The sequence below is a fragment of the Jaculus jaculus genome, chromosome 19, assembly GCF_020740685.1.
Source record: "Jaculus jaculus isolate mJacJac1 chromosome 19, mJacJac1.mat.Y.cur, whole genome shotgun sequence".
Classification (NCBI taxonomy): Eukaryota; Metazoa; Chordata; class Mammalia; order Rodentia; family Dipodidae; genus Jaculus; species Jaculus jaculus.
The window spans coordinates 51,389,062-51,405,953 of record NC_059120.1 but is presented as its reverse complement, the minus strand read 5'-3'; the positions used below and the strand labels follow the sequence as shown (position 1 = coordinate 51,405,953).

The window sequence follows — 16,892 nt, the reverse complement described above, 5'->3', positions numbered from 1 at the left end:
AGGGTGGCCTCGAACTCACTGCGATCCTCCTACCTCTGCCTCCCAAGTGCTGGGATTAAAGGCGTGCGCCCCATGCCCAGCTTAGTTCTTTCTTTTTTAGCATGTCAAATGCATGTAGTGTGATAGCCATCTGGTCTAATTTGGACCTGCCTGTTTTGGCTTCATAGTTTTTTTTTGTTCTCTTTGAGGCATTTTCAGGATCTTGTGGGGAAAGTCGTATTGATAGTGCTTTTTGTCTTTCTGCCTGGGAGAGTTTGCTTCCTCCTTGCGGCTTTGTTGGTTTTCTTGTTGTTTATGTTTTTCAGTGTGTTCTAGAGGAATTCTAGTTGGTTAACTCTGGAAAAGAAGTATTTTTTTAAAGTATGTATTTTTAAAAAATTATTTATTTATTTGAGAGTGACAGACACAGAGAGAAGGACAGATAGAGGGAGAGAGAATGGGCGCGCCAGGGCTTCCAGCCTCTGCAAACGAACTCCAGACGCGTGCGCCCCCTTGTGCATCTGGCTAACGTGGGACTTGGGGAACCGAGCCTCGAACCGGGGTCCTTAGGCTTCACAGGCAAGTGTTTAACTGCTAAGCCATCTCTCCAGTCCTAAAGTATGTATTTTTAAAGATTTTATTTTAATTTATTTATTAGAGACAGAGAGAGGTAGAGAGAGAAAGAGAATGGGTACTCCAGGGCCTCTAGCCACTGCAAACAAGCTCCTGATGCATGTGCCACCATATGCATCTGGCTTACGTGGGACCTGGGGAATAGAACCTGGGTCCTTAGGCTTCACAGACATACGCCTTAACCGCTAAGCCATCTCTCCAGCCTGATGAGAAGTACTTTAAAAAATAATTTTATTTATTTGCAAGGGGAGAAAGGGGGGAGGAGAGAGAGAGAGAGAGAGAGAGAGAGAGAGAGAATATGGAGAATATGGGTGTGCCAGGGCCTCTAGCCACTGTAAACAAACTCCAGATGCATGTGCCATTTTGTGTGTCTGGCTTTTTATAGGTACTGGGGAACTGAACCCAGCTAGCAGACTTTGCAAGCAAGTGCCTTTAACTGTTGAGCCATCTCCCCAGCCTCAGAGAAGTATTATTTTTTTTTCATTCCTCTCCTTTCTGTATTTCTCCTCTGTTTGCTGATTTTTGTTTCATTTTATTTATTTACTTATACTTTTAACTTAAATTATTTATTTGAGAGAGAGAGAGAGAGAATGGGTGCACCAGGGCCTTCAGCCACTGCAAATGCTTCAGAACTTCAGTCGCTTGCGCTGCCCTGTGCATCTGGCCTTACATGGATACAGGGGAATCGAACCTGGGTCCTTAGGCTTCGCAGGTAAGCACCTTAACCACTAAGCCATCTCTCTAGCACTTCATTTTATTTTTGATTGGCAAAATAATTAGGTCTATTTATGGACTACATATGACTTGTGTGTACACGTATGTATGTGCACTGCATGTGTGTGCATATGTATGAGGCTAAAGGACAAACATCAGGACATCTTTCAGGTATTTTTCACCTTTCTTGAGGCACAGTGTTACCCTGGTTTGGCGCTCACCACGTAGACTATACTGGCTGGCAGTGAGCCCTAAGGACCCCCCAGGTTCTACTCAGTGCTGGGGTTACAGGCACATGTCACTGCACATGCCTTTTTAAAATATTTTCATTTGAGAGCGAGAGCGAGAGAGAGAGAGAGAGAGAGAGAGAGGGAGGGAGGGAGGGAGGGAGAGAATGGGCGCAGAGGGCCTCCAGCCACTGCAGATGAACTCCTTGTTCATCTGGCTGACGTGGGAGTTGAGCCTTGAACCGGGGTCCTTAGGCTTCACAGGCAAGTGCTTAACTGCTAAGCCATCTCTCTGGCCCCCCTTTTCTTTTGGTTTTTTGGTTTTTCGGTTTTTCGAGGTAGGGTCTCACTGAGGCCCTGGCTGACCTGGAATTCACTATGGAGTCTCTGGGTGGCCTCGAACTCACAGCAATCCTCCTACCTCTGCCTCCCAAGTGCTGGGATTAAAGGCGTGCGCCACCATGCCTGGCTCCTGGTTCCCCTTTTTTCTTCTTTTTACCATGGGTTCTGGGTATTGAACTCAGGTCCTCATGCTTTGCAAGACAAGCACTTCATGACTGAGCTATCTCCCCGTCCCCAATATGATGCTTTGGTACGTAGTGATCAAATCAGTCTCTCCAGTGTGCTTGTTCTTGACCCTTTATCCTTCCTTGTGAGCTTGCTGGTTGTCTGTCAATCTGGAGGCTGGTCTGAGTGATCCAGGCTCCTGGACTGGTGAGCGGGAAGCCCCGCTCTGAGGACAGTGGTCGTGATTTAGCTCAGCCTCCTTCCGCGGCGGGCAGAACGTGGCTCAGCCCCAGTTTCAGGCCTGAGGATTTTGGCCCCGTGGATCCACAGAAATGGACCAGCTGTCCACTTGGGCCTGTCTCCGTCTCCAGTGAGTGGCCTGCCCTGTGTCTTCTTCTTTCGTTTCGTGTCACAGAGTTGTTGATCATGCTTTTCTTTTAAAGTTTTTTGTTTATTTTTATTTATTTATTTGAGAGTGACCGGGAGAGAAAGAGGCAGACAGATAGAGAATGGGACACCAGGGCCTCTAGCCACTGCAAACCAATTTCAGATGCGTGCGCCCCCTTGTGCATCTGGCTTACGTGGGTCCTGGAGAGTTGAACCTGGATCCTCTGGCTTCGCAGGGCCGACGCCTTAACCACTAAGCCGTCTCTCCAGCCCCTGATCATTGAATGCTGATGGGTGGCTTCTTCATCTAAACAGATACTTAGCTTGTACGTGGAGGGAGTAGTCATAACTTTTAGGTCTGTTAAATGTATCTGAAGCCTTTTGAATTTTCCCAGCCAGATTTTTTAAAAAAAAATTATTTATTTGGGCTGGAGAGATGGCTTAGCGGTTAAGCGCTAGCCTGTGAAGCCTAAGGACCCCGGTTCGAGGCTCGGTTCCCCAGGTCCCACGTTAGCCAGATGCACAAGGGGGCACACGCGTCTGGAGTTCGTTTGCAGAGGCTGGAAGCCCTGGCGTGCCCATTCTCTCTCTCTCCCTCTATCTGTCTTTCTCTCTGCATCTCTCTCTCTCAAACAAATAAATTAAAAAAAAATTATTTATTTGCAAGGAGAAAGAGAGAGCATGGGTGCACTAGGACCTCCAGCCACTGAAGATGAACTCCAGATACATGCGCCACTTTGTGCATCTGGCTCTATGTGGGTACTGGGGAATCGAACCTGGGGGTTGAGGCCTTGCAGGGAAGTGTCTTAGCCGCTGAGCCATCACTTCAGTCCCTTCCCCCGCCCCCACTGAGCTTGGCCTTGACAGAGTCTCTGGTTAACGACACAGGCTCTCCTTGGTAGTGAATTATCACAACCGCTTAGTGGCTGGAGCGTGAGGGGAGAGCTGTTTTCCTCATAAAAGCATGTGCTTCCTCCGTGGGGAGAACGTTACAAGCCTGTCAACCCGCTGTTATGAAAACATGATCACCCAAAGGAGAAAAGAAGTCTCCATTTGGAAGTGAGTAAAGTATGATGGCCCCTTGCCAACCTCTTCCCCTCTCCCCCCCATTTACAGCTCTGCATACAACCTGCTTGCTCTCAGGCCGCTCCCAAGAGTTCTGACCCGCAGTGGTTGTCTGCTCCCCCATGCGCCCCTCTTTTCAGCACACCACGCAGTGAGACGAAGAGCTTTTCTCCCTCATCACTGTCACCAAATTCCTTCCTTGAAGAAGACCTGTGCTTATGTTTTAAGTAGCAGGTCTTTGACAAAATTCTGTAACAGTTTCTTCATCATTTCCCTCTTCAAAAAGTAGGTTGTTGAGGGCTGGAGAGATGGCTTAGCAGTTAAGCACTTGCCTATGAAGCCTAAAGACCCAGGTTCAAGTCCTCAGTACCCACATGAGCCAGATGCACAAGGGGGAGCATGTTTCTGGAGTGGCTGGAGGCCCTGGTGCACCCATTCTCTCTCTACCTCTTTGCCTTTTTTTTCTCTCTCTCTCTCTCTCTGTCTCAAATAAACAAATAAAAATAAAATATTAAAAATGAATTAGTTGGGCTGGAGAGATGGCTTAGCAGTTAAGCGCTTGCCTATGAAGCCTAAGGACCCTGGTATGAGGTTCCATTCCCCAGGACCCATGTAGGCCAGATGCACAAGGGGGCACATGCATCTGGAGTTTGTTTGCAGAGGCTGAAAGCCCTGGCATGCCCAGTCTCTCTCTCTCCCTCTATCTTTCTCTCTGTGTCTGTCACTCTCAAATAAATAAATAAAAAATTAAAAAAAATAAATTAGTCATTGAATACCTCTGACGTACATGTCGTCCCATTAGGGACTTTATTTGTGTTACCATGTTAGTCTCTCGGACATCCATCCAGTAGACTGAAGTCCCTAGAGGCTTGCTTCTGACATCTTGAAACTCCCTCCAAACAACTCACCTCCCTTCCCACGTCCGCACTGTCTCCTTTCTGACCCGGACCCAGCTCCTCAGTCTTGTCCAGTTTCCCCCTTCCTTCCGCAGCCCATGTAGTCATTTCTGCCTCCCTCTCCCAGCTTCTCAGGTGTCCTTGGACAATCGCTGGTCACTTTATGACCAGCTTCCAATATTCAGTCAGTTCAACGGTCTCTTGTCCTTCTCTAAGTGCTGTCTGAGAAAAATATCATTTCAAATGTGTCTGTAATTTACTTGACTCTTCAGTGATCACAGTTGGTTTACTTGTCCCTTTTCTGGAGTGCTGTCCCTTCTTTACACTGGCTGTTTCAAAACATCAGACCATCATCAGTTGAACCCCTCCTGACATCCACAGCCTGTTGACCTGGTCTTGAAATCTGCTGAGAACACAGAATTCACCAGAAGTGACCTCTCTCTTCCACTCCATGTGCTTCTGCCTCACACTCATCCCTTTCCCCCTCTATCCTTTTTAAAAAATAATTTATTTATTAGAGCCAGGTGTGGTGGTGCACACCTTTAGTCCCAGCACTCAGGAGGCAGAGATAGGAGGATTGCTGTGAGTTTGAGGCTACCCTGAGACTCTGTAGTGAATTCCAGGTCAGCCTGGGGTAGAGTGAGAACCTACCTCAAAAAACCAAAATAAATAAATAATTTATTTATTAGAGAGAGAGGAAGAGGTAGATAGAGAATGGATGTGCATCTGGCTTACATGGATAGTGGGGATTTGAACCTGGGCCCTTGAGCTTTGCAGGCAAGCACCTTAACTGCTAAGCCATCTCTCCAGCCCCCACTCCCTTTTAAATCACAGAAGCCCTCCCATTTTCCAGTGGCAATCCCATCTACCTATATTCTTTCCAAGTTACAAGCTGGGGGTGGGGGGAAGAATGGGTACACCACTGCTGATGAACTCCAGACACTTGTGCCACTTTTTGCATCTGACTTTATGTGGGTACTGGGGAATCGAACCTGGGTCATTAGGTTTCACAGGCAAGTGCCTTAAGTGCTGAGCCATCTCTCCAGCCCTAATATACCTTTTTTTTTTCACTCTAGCCCAAGCTGACATGGAATTCATTCAGGGTGGGCTCCAACTCACAGCGATCCTCCTACCTCTGCCACCCAGGTGCTGGTATTTGAGAGCAACAGACAGACAGAGAGAGAGAGGCAGATAGAGAGAGAATGAGCGTGCCAGGGTCTCCCAGCCACTGCAAACGAACTCCAGACATGTGCGCCCCTTGTGCATCTGGCTAACGTGGGTCCTGGGGAATCGAGCCTCGAACTGGGGTCCTTAGGCTTCACAGGCAAGCGCCTAACCACTAAGCCACCTCTCCAGCCCCTGATATGCCTTTCTGATGAAGCATTAGTGACCCATTTAGTTGGACACCTATGGCTTTTGTGCCTGCACCCCTCACTGCCCTGCACCCGTTACTCTCGGGGTCACGTTCGTGAGTCTCCGTCCTCTGCCAGCTTTTAAGCTTCTCAGAGTGCCTTTGTTTCCTGAGGCTCTGTAGTGTCTCTGCCTAACAAGTTTTCTCAAACTAAAAGTTGGATAATATATCTGTGTTCATGAATGCTAAGCTAAGGCACTCAGGAGCCTGTATATATTATTGTTAGTGTGTCAAACACTAATACAAAGAGAACCAAGTTTTCGGTTTTAGCCGTAATATACAGTAATCTGGAAATTGTCTATTTTTTTCTTCTAGAAAAGTGGCTTTCCTAAAATAAGAGAAAATAAAATTAAACCGAGCTTGCATCAATATAATTTTGGCGTTCAGATGAACTGAAAACACTCCTGCAATGCTTGGCTGACTCGAGCTGGGTGTCAACAACATGTCACCTAACAATTGAGCTCTTTGTGATTGTTGAAAAGCATATATTAAATTCCCCCAGAAAAAAAGAATCTATTAAAAACCATGTAGGATGGTAAAAGAATATTTTACATAGTATTTTAATTAACCAAAATTGGCTTGTTCCATCTTCAAGGTACCTGGATTGCATAGAGAACACAAGAAAAATCTATCTATTGATTTTATCACAAACCTTCTTAGCCTTTTTGTGTTAACACAATGCCCATAAGCCCTTACCCAGCGGAGGCACCACCAGAGGCAAGTTCTTAAGTGCTGAGAAACCTCATTTGTAGAAATGTGCATCAACACACATGTTTTGTGTGTCCGTTCTTTAAAACTTATCTGTCTATTTGCTTGTGTACGTGCATGTGAGCGCACGTGCATGCCAGGGTCTCTTGCCACTGCAAACAAATGCCGAGCTGGTTTTACACGCGTAGCTTGGTAATTGAAGCCAGGCTGCCAGGCTTTGCACGCAAGTGCCTTTAACTACTGAGCCATTTCCCCAACCCCACTGTATTCAGTGTTAAGCAATACAAAAACTGGAAGCTATTCAAAGACATAAAGAAAACCAGGAATTAATGAGATTAATTAAATTTTTCCCAGTGTTGAATTTTCTTTAAAACTTTTGAAACTGAAGCTGTGTAAAAAAGTCTCTTCTCCTGAAACATGTGCTTTTCTTCTTAATTGGCCATCACATTAAAACAAACTATTTTTTAGGTGCATTTTTGCCTCTGTAGTTAGTACGCAAATCTGGGATGGGCTGGGGAGATGTCTTAGTGGTTAAGGCACTTGCCTGCAAAACCTAAGGACCTAGGTTTGATTCCCCAATACCCATGTAGGCCAGATGTACAGATGTGGCACATGCATATGGAGTTCATTTGCAGTGGCTGGACGCCTTGGCACACCCATTCTTTCTCTACTCTATCTGCCCCTCTCTCTTTCTAATGAATAAATGAATAAATAAATGAAATGTTTTAAAGCAGGGGTAACTGGTAGATGATTTATTCCCCCTCCCATTTGGGAAAATGGCTCAGTGGATAAAGTGCTTGCTGTTTAAGCCTAATTCCCCCATAAAAACCAAACATCATGATAGCCGTCCGCAGACCCAGTGTGCCTATGGTGAGAAGGGAAGCAGAGCCAGGAGACTTTTCTAGAAGCTAGCCTGGTGAATGCAGACATGAACGAGAGACCTGGCTTCATATAGGGTGGAAGGTGAGGGCTGATCCCCGAAACTCCACCTGCACTCTCACACGTAAATGCTTTGTGCACATCCTGCACACACACACACACACACACACACACACACACACACACACACCATTTGTACGTATACACCAAAAAATGAGAACGGAGAGACTTGGGAAGAAGGAGAAATATGATGAATAGAAAGTCACCATGAAAAAAGAAAGAAAGTTAATGTGGCACAAAAGTTTATGACCAGTTTGAGGACAGACTCTGACTTAGAGGGATGCTAAATTAGGCCTTTTTATTCATTTAATGACATAAGATATTGTTTCATTTATTTGAGGCCAAGGGTGCCCATTTTTTATTTTGTCTTTTCTAGTGTATTGCTCTTGCTAGCCAACTTAGTTTTATTATTAACCATTTATGCTGTATTTATGTCTATAATTATTCAACATTGTTCTGCCGTGATTAAGTAACTGGGCTGTTGAAACAAGTAACACCTGCATGTTAGCTAAGTGTCTCCAGTTAATTACGCACATCTGCCAAAACAGATTAGTAGCAAATTTCTAGATCAGAACAAATTGTCTTGATCTCTTTACCTAACACCTTGTTTTATGTCAAATCTTACAGCTTTCAGGGAACAAGACTTCTTGATGGAAGCTTATATTTTGACACTAAAAAAATTGAGGCTGAAAATGTAAGGCAATTTCATCCATACTTCCCAGGTTAAATATTTCTGCATTATTATTTTTATGGTTTTCATATCATAATAATACTGTACTTTCATAATAAACCTGATTTAATCTTAATTTCTTATAGCCCTGTGGAACTTGCTGACCATATGATCTTGAATATTATAGTTGAGAAACTAAAAATCTCTTGGTTATGTAAACAAGCGCTAAAATAATATTAACATGTCAGGTCTCGTGACCATCTCCAATATCTTTGCCCTTGCTATTACTTTTTGTATTTTAGATACATGAATATTATTAATTCATTAAGGTAACAACAACAAAATTGCCAAACAGAATTAAAACTTTAATTAGGTGCTGGAGAGAGAGCTCGTCGGCTAAGAATGCTTGCCCCATGAGCATGAAGGCTTGAGTCCAGTCCCCAGAACCCACGTAAAAAACTTGGCCCAGGGCTGGAGAGATGGCTTAGCGGTTAAGCGCTAGCCTGTGAAGCCTAAGGACCCCGGTTCGAGGCTCGGTTCCCCAGGTCCCACGTTAGCCAGATGCACAAGGGGGCGCACGCGTCTGGAGTTCGTTTGCAGAGGCTGGAAGCCCTGGCGCACCCATTCTCTCTCTCTCCCTCTATCTTTCTCTCTGTGTCTGTTGCTCTCAAATAAATAAATTTACAAAAAAAAAAAAAAAAAAAACTTGGCCCAGTGATAGATGCCTGGGAACCCCAGTGCTGAGAAGGGCATAGACGGGGGGGGTCACTGGAGCTCGCTGGTCAGCCGGTCTTACTGAGAAATAGGGAGCTCTAGGGTCATGAAAGACACCGTCTCGATGGATTAAGTCAGAAGAGAGGCATTGGAGAAAACCCAGTGTTTTCCTCTGGCCTCTGCATGCTTGTGCATGGCGTGTGCATATCTGCATCCACTGTACACACATGCATACCCACGCACACTGCATGCATGTGCACGTGCACACACAACACGCACACAAACTTTAATTAATTATAAAGAAGATTCCTTTTTGGTCTATTTTAATTTTAATTTTTTTTTTTTTTTGCAAGCAGAGAGAGAAGACAGAGAGAGAATGGGCATGCCAGGGCCTCCAGCCACTGCAAAGGAACTGCAGCTGCATGCACCCCCTTGAGCATCAGCTTATGTGGGTCTTGGGGAATCAAACCTGGGTCCTTTGGCTTCGCAGGCAAATGCCTTAATTGCTAAGCCATCTCTCCAGGCCTATTTTTATTTTTTTGAAGCAGGGTCTCACGGTAGCCCCAGGATGACCTTCAACTCACAATGTATCCCAGGCTAGCCTCTAAGTCACAGTAATCCTCCTATCTCAACCTCCCAAGTGCTGGAATTGAAGTCGTGTGCTGCCACACTCATCTAGAAGATTCCTTTTTGATTCAGTACTGATGAAGATAATTTAAACATCATTTCCTTTAATACATTATCTTTTGTAATATATATTTATCATTTGTTCTCTCAAGATTTTGCTCTGCATTAGACATTATTGCCTTATTTTTTGTCAGGGTCAGAGAGAATGTTGAATGTGTAGAGATCACAGGACAGATGATGAAAGTTCCCTTGAGGTATTAAATATAGCAGCCAGAGTTTGTGCTTCAGACCCAGGCTCTTGGGGTTCAGACTAGAGCACCCCCACTTGTGTCGTGTGATCTGGGCAACTTTTCCTTTCTGCCATCTGTGAGATCGCTTGTGTGGAGGACGCAGTGAGTGAGTGCATATAAGATACCTAAATTGTGTCTCACGTGCAGAACGTACTCAGTGAATATTCACCTTAGAATAGACGACCTGCTCAGTACTCTATCTAACTCATGAAGAACGCTAGATCTATTTGCTTTCCGTTTATTTTAATTGATGGTAGTGATGATGTTTCTCAACTACAAAGCGTATGTTAATTATACAAATTAAAACTCTAGCAACAGGTATCTTTTCCAGCTAGTAGTCCAGATTGAATCTTCTTTATCAGAAGTGGATGTTGGCATATTTAAATATACGTAATGAGATATGTGGAGATGTGCATAGCCCAAAGATAACTCCACGTGGCATTCCTACTGTGCCTGTATGCTGAGGGCGACCCAGTCGCATGAGGTCCGGGGCGTGTGTGTGTGTGTGTGTGTGTGTGTGTGTGTGTGTGTGTGTGTGTGTGTGGCTATCATTCAAATCAGTTTGGGTTTTGGAGCAGTCTGGATTGTCACCTGACGTTCATGATAGACAGAGCATCGGAAGACATTTGGTCGGCTTGGTAGGCCCCTTGTGCTTCTGCAGGAAGTGTCGCGCTGTTAGATGTGGGCTGGACTCACGCTGGAGCTGGGAGGGCTGTCGGTCCTCTGCGCCGAGATCTCAGGTGGAGAGCTCTGCTGCTCTCCCCGCAGGTTCTTCCGTGGTGGACCGTCCAACCGGCCCAAAGAGATCCCGGGCAGCACCCCGCTGCGGTAGGCACCCGGTGCTTGAAGGGGAAGCATTCCCATCCCCCGACGTCACTGCTGCCCCGGTGACAAGTGCTGACATGTTTCTTATGTGTTCTGAAGTTAGTAGGTCTGTGGACTCTGTTATGATTTTTATTTTAGATTGAGACTAAAAAGAAGTTGCCTTCTTACAAAATACAGAAGAATTTGCTAAAGTGAAGAAACCTTTAAGTTTCTTTGCAGCATTTAAAGAATCCATGCGGCGTGTTTTACTTTGAGCGTCGCATTGTTAATGCCCCACAGCCTAATCTATAAATACTCATTGAATGGTTCAGCCCGCAGGACAAAAGGTCCTGCTTGGGCCAAAACGTGTCTTCATTTGTTTGCAGAGACCTGCAGGACCAGATCAGCAATGTAGGAGAGCAAACAGGGTGTGGGAAAAGGAAACAGGAGGATTGTGGGGAACTGTATTTGAAGCTAGATCAAACCCCACTTAGGCGCGGTGAGCTCTGCTGTGTAAAGGCAAAGACTTTAGCCAGAAGACCCCTGAATATATGAGCAATAAAACCTGAAGGTGGGCACTGTGACTCCTAAGATGAAAAAAAATGAACACGTGTGTACCTCCTGCACATTCTTGTCGCTACTAGTACCCTTGAAAACAATTTCAGTGAGGTCGTTTGCTCAGTCTCTGTCTTTTGTTGAGTGAGAACTAAGGGAGCCCCAAGGCTTCAGAAAGCGCTTGCCTACGTAACTGTTCTCCATTTATAAGCCATGCGGGGAAATCTTAAATTCCCCTCAGTGATAACACCTGTGACTTTTCTAATTGAAACATATGTCAAAATTCAGTATCCCCAAGGAACGCCAGCTGCAATCTGTGACCTGTTATGTGTGGCATTCTTGCAAACGGAGAATTCTTACTTGCTCTGCCTCAGACTGCTTGCCCAGGTATCAGAAGAAAATGGGAAGCAGCAGCTAGAAAAACAACAGGTCATGTTTAAGCTCACATGGCTAACATGACAGCTGGAGTCCCACCAGCTAAAAGACTATGGATTATTCTAAGCCATTTGGCTAACTCCACTGGACCTTCTCAGGGTCCAAGTATGTTTGTCCTCTCTGTGAAATCAGGTGTCTTCATACTGTAGCGTTTAAATACTGATGCTCTCACTCCTGTTGGGAAGCTTTTGTGTAAACCTCATCCCGTAGCGTGCAAGTCAGCTTGTGCAAGTCCCTGCCCTCTGCCTCACTCGTCGTAACACTGAACCTCTCCCTTGAAACTTGTAGCGGGGAGAACCGCTCTCTTCCTTGGCCCTCTCCCAGCCTTTCACTGATGCACAATGTGAACTCTATGGGGGGCTGTGGGGGGTGCATTCTTGTCTGCCAGAACTGTCTTCATTTAACGTGCTTCGTGGATGCATCTTTTGCCCTTTGAGGTTAGGGTTATAACTGGTTCCTTGTGTTAAAAGGTACTTAGTAAATAGCTGTTGATAGGATATAAAATTCTTTTTTTTTTTTGGTTTTTCAAGGAGGATATAAAATTCTTAACGGACATTGTTTGACTGTTCATGAAAGTGAACAGCACATTTATTTTTTTACTGATACCTATATCAGCACTAAATGGATCAGTCTCGAAATTGAGATGATCTGCTAATAAAATGTTGCAGATCAGTTTGAAAAATGATCAAGTGGGCAAAGAGGTGACTTTCTATTTTTATTATTTATTTTTGAGAGAGAGAGAGAGAAGGGTGATCCAGGGCCTTCAGGTGCAGTGAACGAACTCCAGGCACATATGCCCCCTTGTGCACATGTGTGACATTGTGCGCTTATCCACTGTGCATCATGGGACCTGGAGATTCAGACATAAATTCTTTGACTGCGCAGGCAAGCGCCTTAACCACTAAGCCATCTCTCCAGTCCGAAGAGGCGATTTTCTAGAAACTCATCTTTGTTGTTCAGAGGCACTGGAGTAGAATTCTGTACAAAAATATTGTTAATGTTCAGAACTGGTTTATGTCGCTTCTTTGTAACCACTATTTAGTGTTCAGAGGTAAGTGGTGAGTGCTCTCTGTCACTCTCTCTCTCTGTTCCTGGCTTGTTATGCCTGGCATCCTCGCATTTTGATGCACGGTACCCTCATGTCCCTGTTAAGTGCCAGCAGCGGGTGTGAAAGCTGCTGCAATTGCAGAACTGACCTGAGATGAGCTTTCAAAGCTGATAGTGATTTGTGTCCCTTCCATGGGAAGGATTTGTAAGACAATTACTAAATTCAGGCATTTTGAAGGACCTGATTTAAATGGCTGCTAATTCTGTTGCGCATTAGAAGTGTTAACATGTCACTTTTGCGTGTTAAATTAAAAGAAAACCTTCACGAAGTTTACTCCAACCCTTCAGTTAATTACGGCATTTAAAACTTTTGAGTAACAGCCAGTATTTTTGCACAAAAGCTCAAGAATCAAATTTAGGCTGCCTCTCCATTTTTCAACTAACATTTCACTATAACCACTGTTAGTAAGTTACCAAATCTTTTGAAATACAAGGGTTTTCTGGTGATCACTTTACATAACTGAATGTCTCATTCTTTTTGAGCAAATGCCATGCTTCCCCTCATCTTTCTGGTTTTTTTTTTTTCTTAGTTTATTTCATGTATCTTTTATGTAATAGACCTGAAACTGCCTTGTGTTGAAGGAGGAAGCTGTATGATTTGTTAGCAGTTTTCTGTGTGATGGAATTTAACCTCCCCTTCTGTCTCTTCCCCGCACAGTCCCTTCAGTGTGAATATGTCCATTACTAAGGCCTTGCCACGCCAGTGAAGGTAGTTCTGTCTCCTCAGACATCTGGACGAGCAATGTGGAGGAGCGCACTAAGATAACACCTTCAAGAGACTCAGAACCAGGACCCTGGTTAATGACTTCCAGAAATGCACTGAAATGATGTTTGTGGAGATTTTGACACTCTTAAAAGACAGTTTTAAAGTTGAATTTGGTATTTTAAAGGTTATTTCTAATGTATTCCAGGAATGCGTTTGTTACCTGCATTTACGTGTACAGTGTTACAGCATACATGTATTGTGAACTTTATGAAAGACTATTTTGATAAATTTATAAATATATAAAAAATTATGTAAAAGTTAGACTCTATTTTGATTTAGCTTTTTTTCTGCTGTTTGCTACCAAAAATTTGTATTTTAAATGTGATTAGTGTTAGGATTGTTTTTTTCCAGACTCCTTATTAAGGAAAAGAAGTGAGGAAGACATTTTTTAGGAAGCAACTTTTGTTCCCACTGTGGATACAGCAGACCAGGGTATTCTTTGGGAGAATTGTGTCTATTTTAAAAATTCATCCAATTATCTCTACCAAGAGTAAAGCTGTCTGGTGGGGCTCATTTGGGATGAAGCCTCCCCCACTTTTATTTTATTTTTGTTTTTGTTCCTTTCTGTCAGCTTTGTTTCCTGCCGGGAGGGAGGGAATACTTAAAGATCTTAGCATCTACTGGAAGACCAGAATTTACTGGATATTTCTCCTGAAAGCATTTTATTTTTTCCCTGTATGAAATAACAACATTCCAAACACTTTTTTCTTTTTCTTTCTCTCACAAGAGTGCTTTACAAAAATGCCTTAAACCATTAATTTCCCTTCTATTTTCTCTTGTAATATGCAGAAGAAGGTTTCACATTTTAAAATCCATGCCTGAAGTTTCTAAGACCTCTGTCACTAAGTAGTCTATCATGCTTAGAATGACCACAAAGCACTTCAAAAGAGGTATTGACTCAGAACATTCTGGTTTTGGTGCGAGGTGATGGTTACCTTGGAAAGCACACAAGATCTGACTTCACTTTTTACTCCCTGAAGGGAAATGGGAAGACGCTGCTAGGGACATTTGTATATTAAGGGACACAATTTTGAACACAGCAACCCCCCCTGATACCCGCTGTGTATCTAGAGCCTAACGTGCAAATGAAAGGCCCCTTTGATACACGTGGCCTTTTCATTGTAAGCATCACCTCAGGTTTAGGACTCTAGAAACTTGTGTGTTCTGTTTCTGGAAGTGGAGAGTTATAGATCCTGATTTTCTTCTAGGCTGCTTAGGAAGGAACCACTCCATAGTGCAGGGCCAGTTACATGGATGCTAACGAAGTGACTGATTCCAGCCACTGAGTTATTTATAAAGTATTTATTCGCAGGGGGTACCTGTGCCTCAGTAGGACATCTTGTTCACGTTTTACTTTTTTCAAAAGGCATTTGAGTGACTGACTCAGGTGTGTTAGCACAACCTTCCACGACAGTACCAAATACTTGCACTCAGCTGACGGAAAAATGAACTGCATGCTTTAGGAATCAGATATTAAAACAAGTGGGATGAAATTGTCTATCTTTTCTAAAGCTGAAAAATAAAATATTTTATTATGAGCTGTTGTAAAAAGGTTGGTTAATTGTATAGGAAGATGATGCTATTTTTTCAGATTATCACTGAAAAGTAATTCAGATTGCATTTGAGAAGCGGGGAAAGGGAATTGTATTGTCATTTTTAGTTCTTTGAACACTAACGTGTGCAGCCACTAAAATGATTGTAAAGTTGACTACTGTAAATTTTCCACAATGATGTGTGTATATAAGTCATATGTATCTACATGTGTATGTCTTAAACTTAATTATACACATGTGTATACATAAGGCACACCAGAAAGGAGATGTATATAATATAAATTATATAGAAAAGTAATTCTACTCCAGCTATAAAAAAATTGTTTGACATGTATTTTGTTATGAATAGTTTATCTTCCAGAAGCTATTTTGTTCTATTTTAAAGTGTAGGAGGATACACTGCTAATGAATAATAAAAGTTTTATGAAATTTATTCCTGGATTGTCATAATTTGGGTTTTGTGTTGCCAGTGTGTTGAAGTTCCTTCTCTTATGTGTATATGTGAGTGTGTGCCTTCCCAGCACTGGGATTGCAGGTCCATGTCCCCATTTGCAGCATTTGTATGTGTGTTTTGGGAATCAAACTCATGTCCTCCTCCTTGAGAGGTCAGCACTATATCAAATGAGCTATCTCCCCAACCCAGTGCATTGGAATTTCTGTATAACTTTACTTTTGACCCAGGGTGGTTACTTTCTTTGGGGTGTCTCAAGATGTACATTCTGGCCAGGTGTGGTGGCGCACGCCTTTAATCCCAGCACTCAGGAAGCAGAGGTAGGAGGATCGCCGTGAGTTCGAGGCCACCCTGAGACTCCATAGTGAATTCCAGGTCAGCCTGGGCTAGAGTGAGACCTTACTTTGAAAAACCAAAAAAAAAAAAAAAAAAAAAAAAAAGATGTACATTCTGGATCTTTTATTGACTCTCCAAGTTGTGCTATTCCTTAAGCACAAGACGTTGAGAAGAGCCTGGCACTTGGAATTTCAGATGTTAGGTCTATATCTATCTATCTATCTATCTATCTATCTATCTATCTATCTATCTATCTATCTTTCCTTCCTTCCTTCCTTCCTTCTTTCTCTCTCCCTCCCTCCCTCCCTCCCTCCCTCCCTCCTTCCTGCTCTCTTTCCTTCCTTCCTCTATCATCTGTCTATCATCTGTCTAATCTGTCACTCTGTCTATCTGTCTATCATATATCATCTCTTGCGTGTACACTCACACATATTTTCATTTCTCTTAATAAGATACTGATATGACAGTATTTTTGCGTCCTGCTCTGTCATTTGTGACAAGCAGTGTTTTTTTTTTTTCCCGCAAAAAGAGGCAGTTTTGAAATTTGTATTTATTTGAGAGGGGAGGAGGAAGAAGGGGCACATCATGACCTCTTGCCACTGCAAACAACCTTCCAGCCACTTGTGCCACGTCGTGTATCTGCCTTTTCCTAGGTACTGGGGAATCGAACCTGGCCAGCTCATCTTGCAAGCAAGCGCATGTAGCCTCTGAGCCATCTCCCTAGCCCATCATTATTCTGTAATTATGAATAACTGTATTAGTGTAAAGATGCAGCCAGACCTCACGGAAGAGCAAACCTAATCATTGGAACAGAATCCACAATGGACTGATCATTTTAGTCAGACCTCTCAACCATACAACCAAAACACCTCTTGGCCCCGGTCGAAGGCAAACCGGATGTGGAGGCGGACAACGCTCCAAGCAGTGATTATTGTGTGACGTACCAGTCGTATTTTCTATTGTGGAAGAATGCCCCCCCCCTCCTTAAGGGGAAAGTATAGAAAGAAAACGGCTGTGGGTAATATACCCTCCAACCATTTGGAACTTACAGGAAAAGGACTGGAGAGATGGCTGGGTGGTTAAGTCACTTGCCTGCAAAGCCTAAAGACCTGGGTTCA

At 43.6% G+C, this 16,892-nt stretch overlaps 1 protein-coding gene across 1 annotated transcript in view; it reads left to right on the top strand.

The window, feature by feature from the left end:
• Cdc14a (cell division cycle 14A) overlaps nucleotides 1-15,420 on the top strand; it is a 190,666-nt gene extending 175,246 nt beyond the window's left edge. Inside the window, exon 15 of the mRNA XM_045138596.1 lies at nucleotides 13,327-15,420. Within this exon, the coding sequence (XP_044994531.1) occupies nucleotides 13,327-13,356 (30 nt within the window). The 3' untranslated portion in view covers nucleotides 13,357-15,420. The remainder of the gene's footprint in view (nucleotides 1-13,326) is intronic.
• The last annotated feature ends 1,472 nt before the right edge of the window (nucleotides 15,421-16,892 follow it).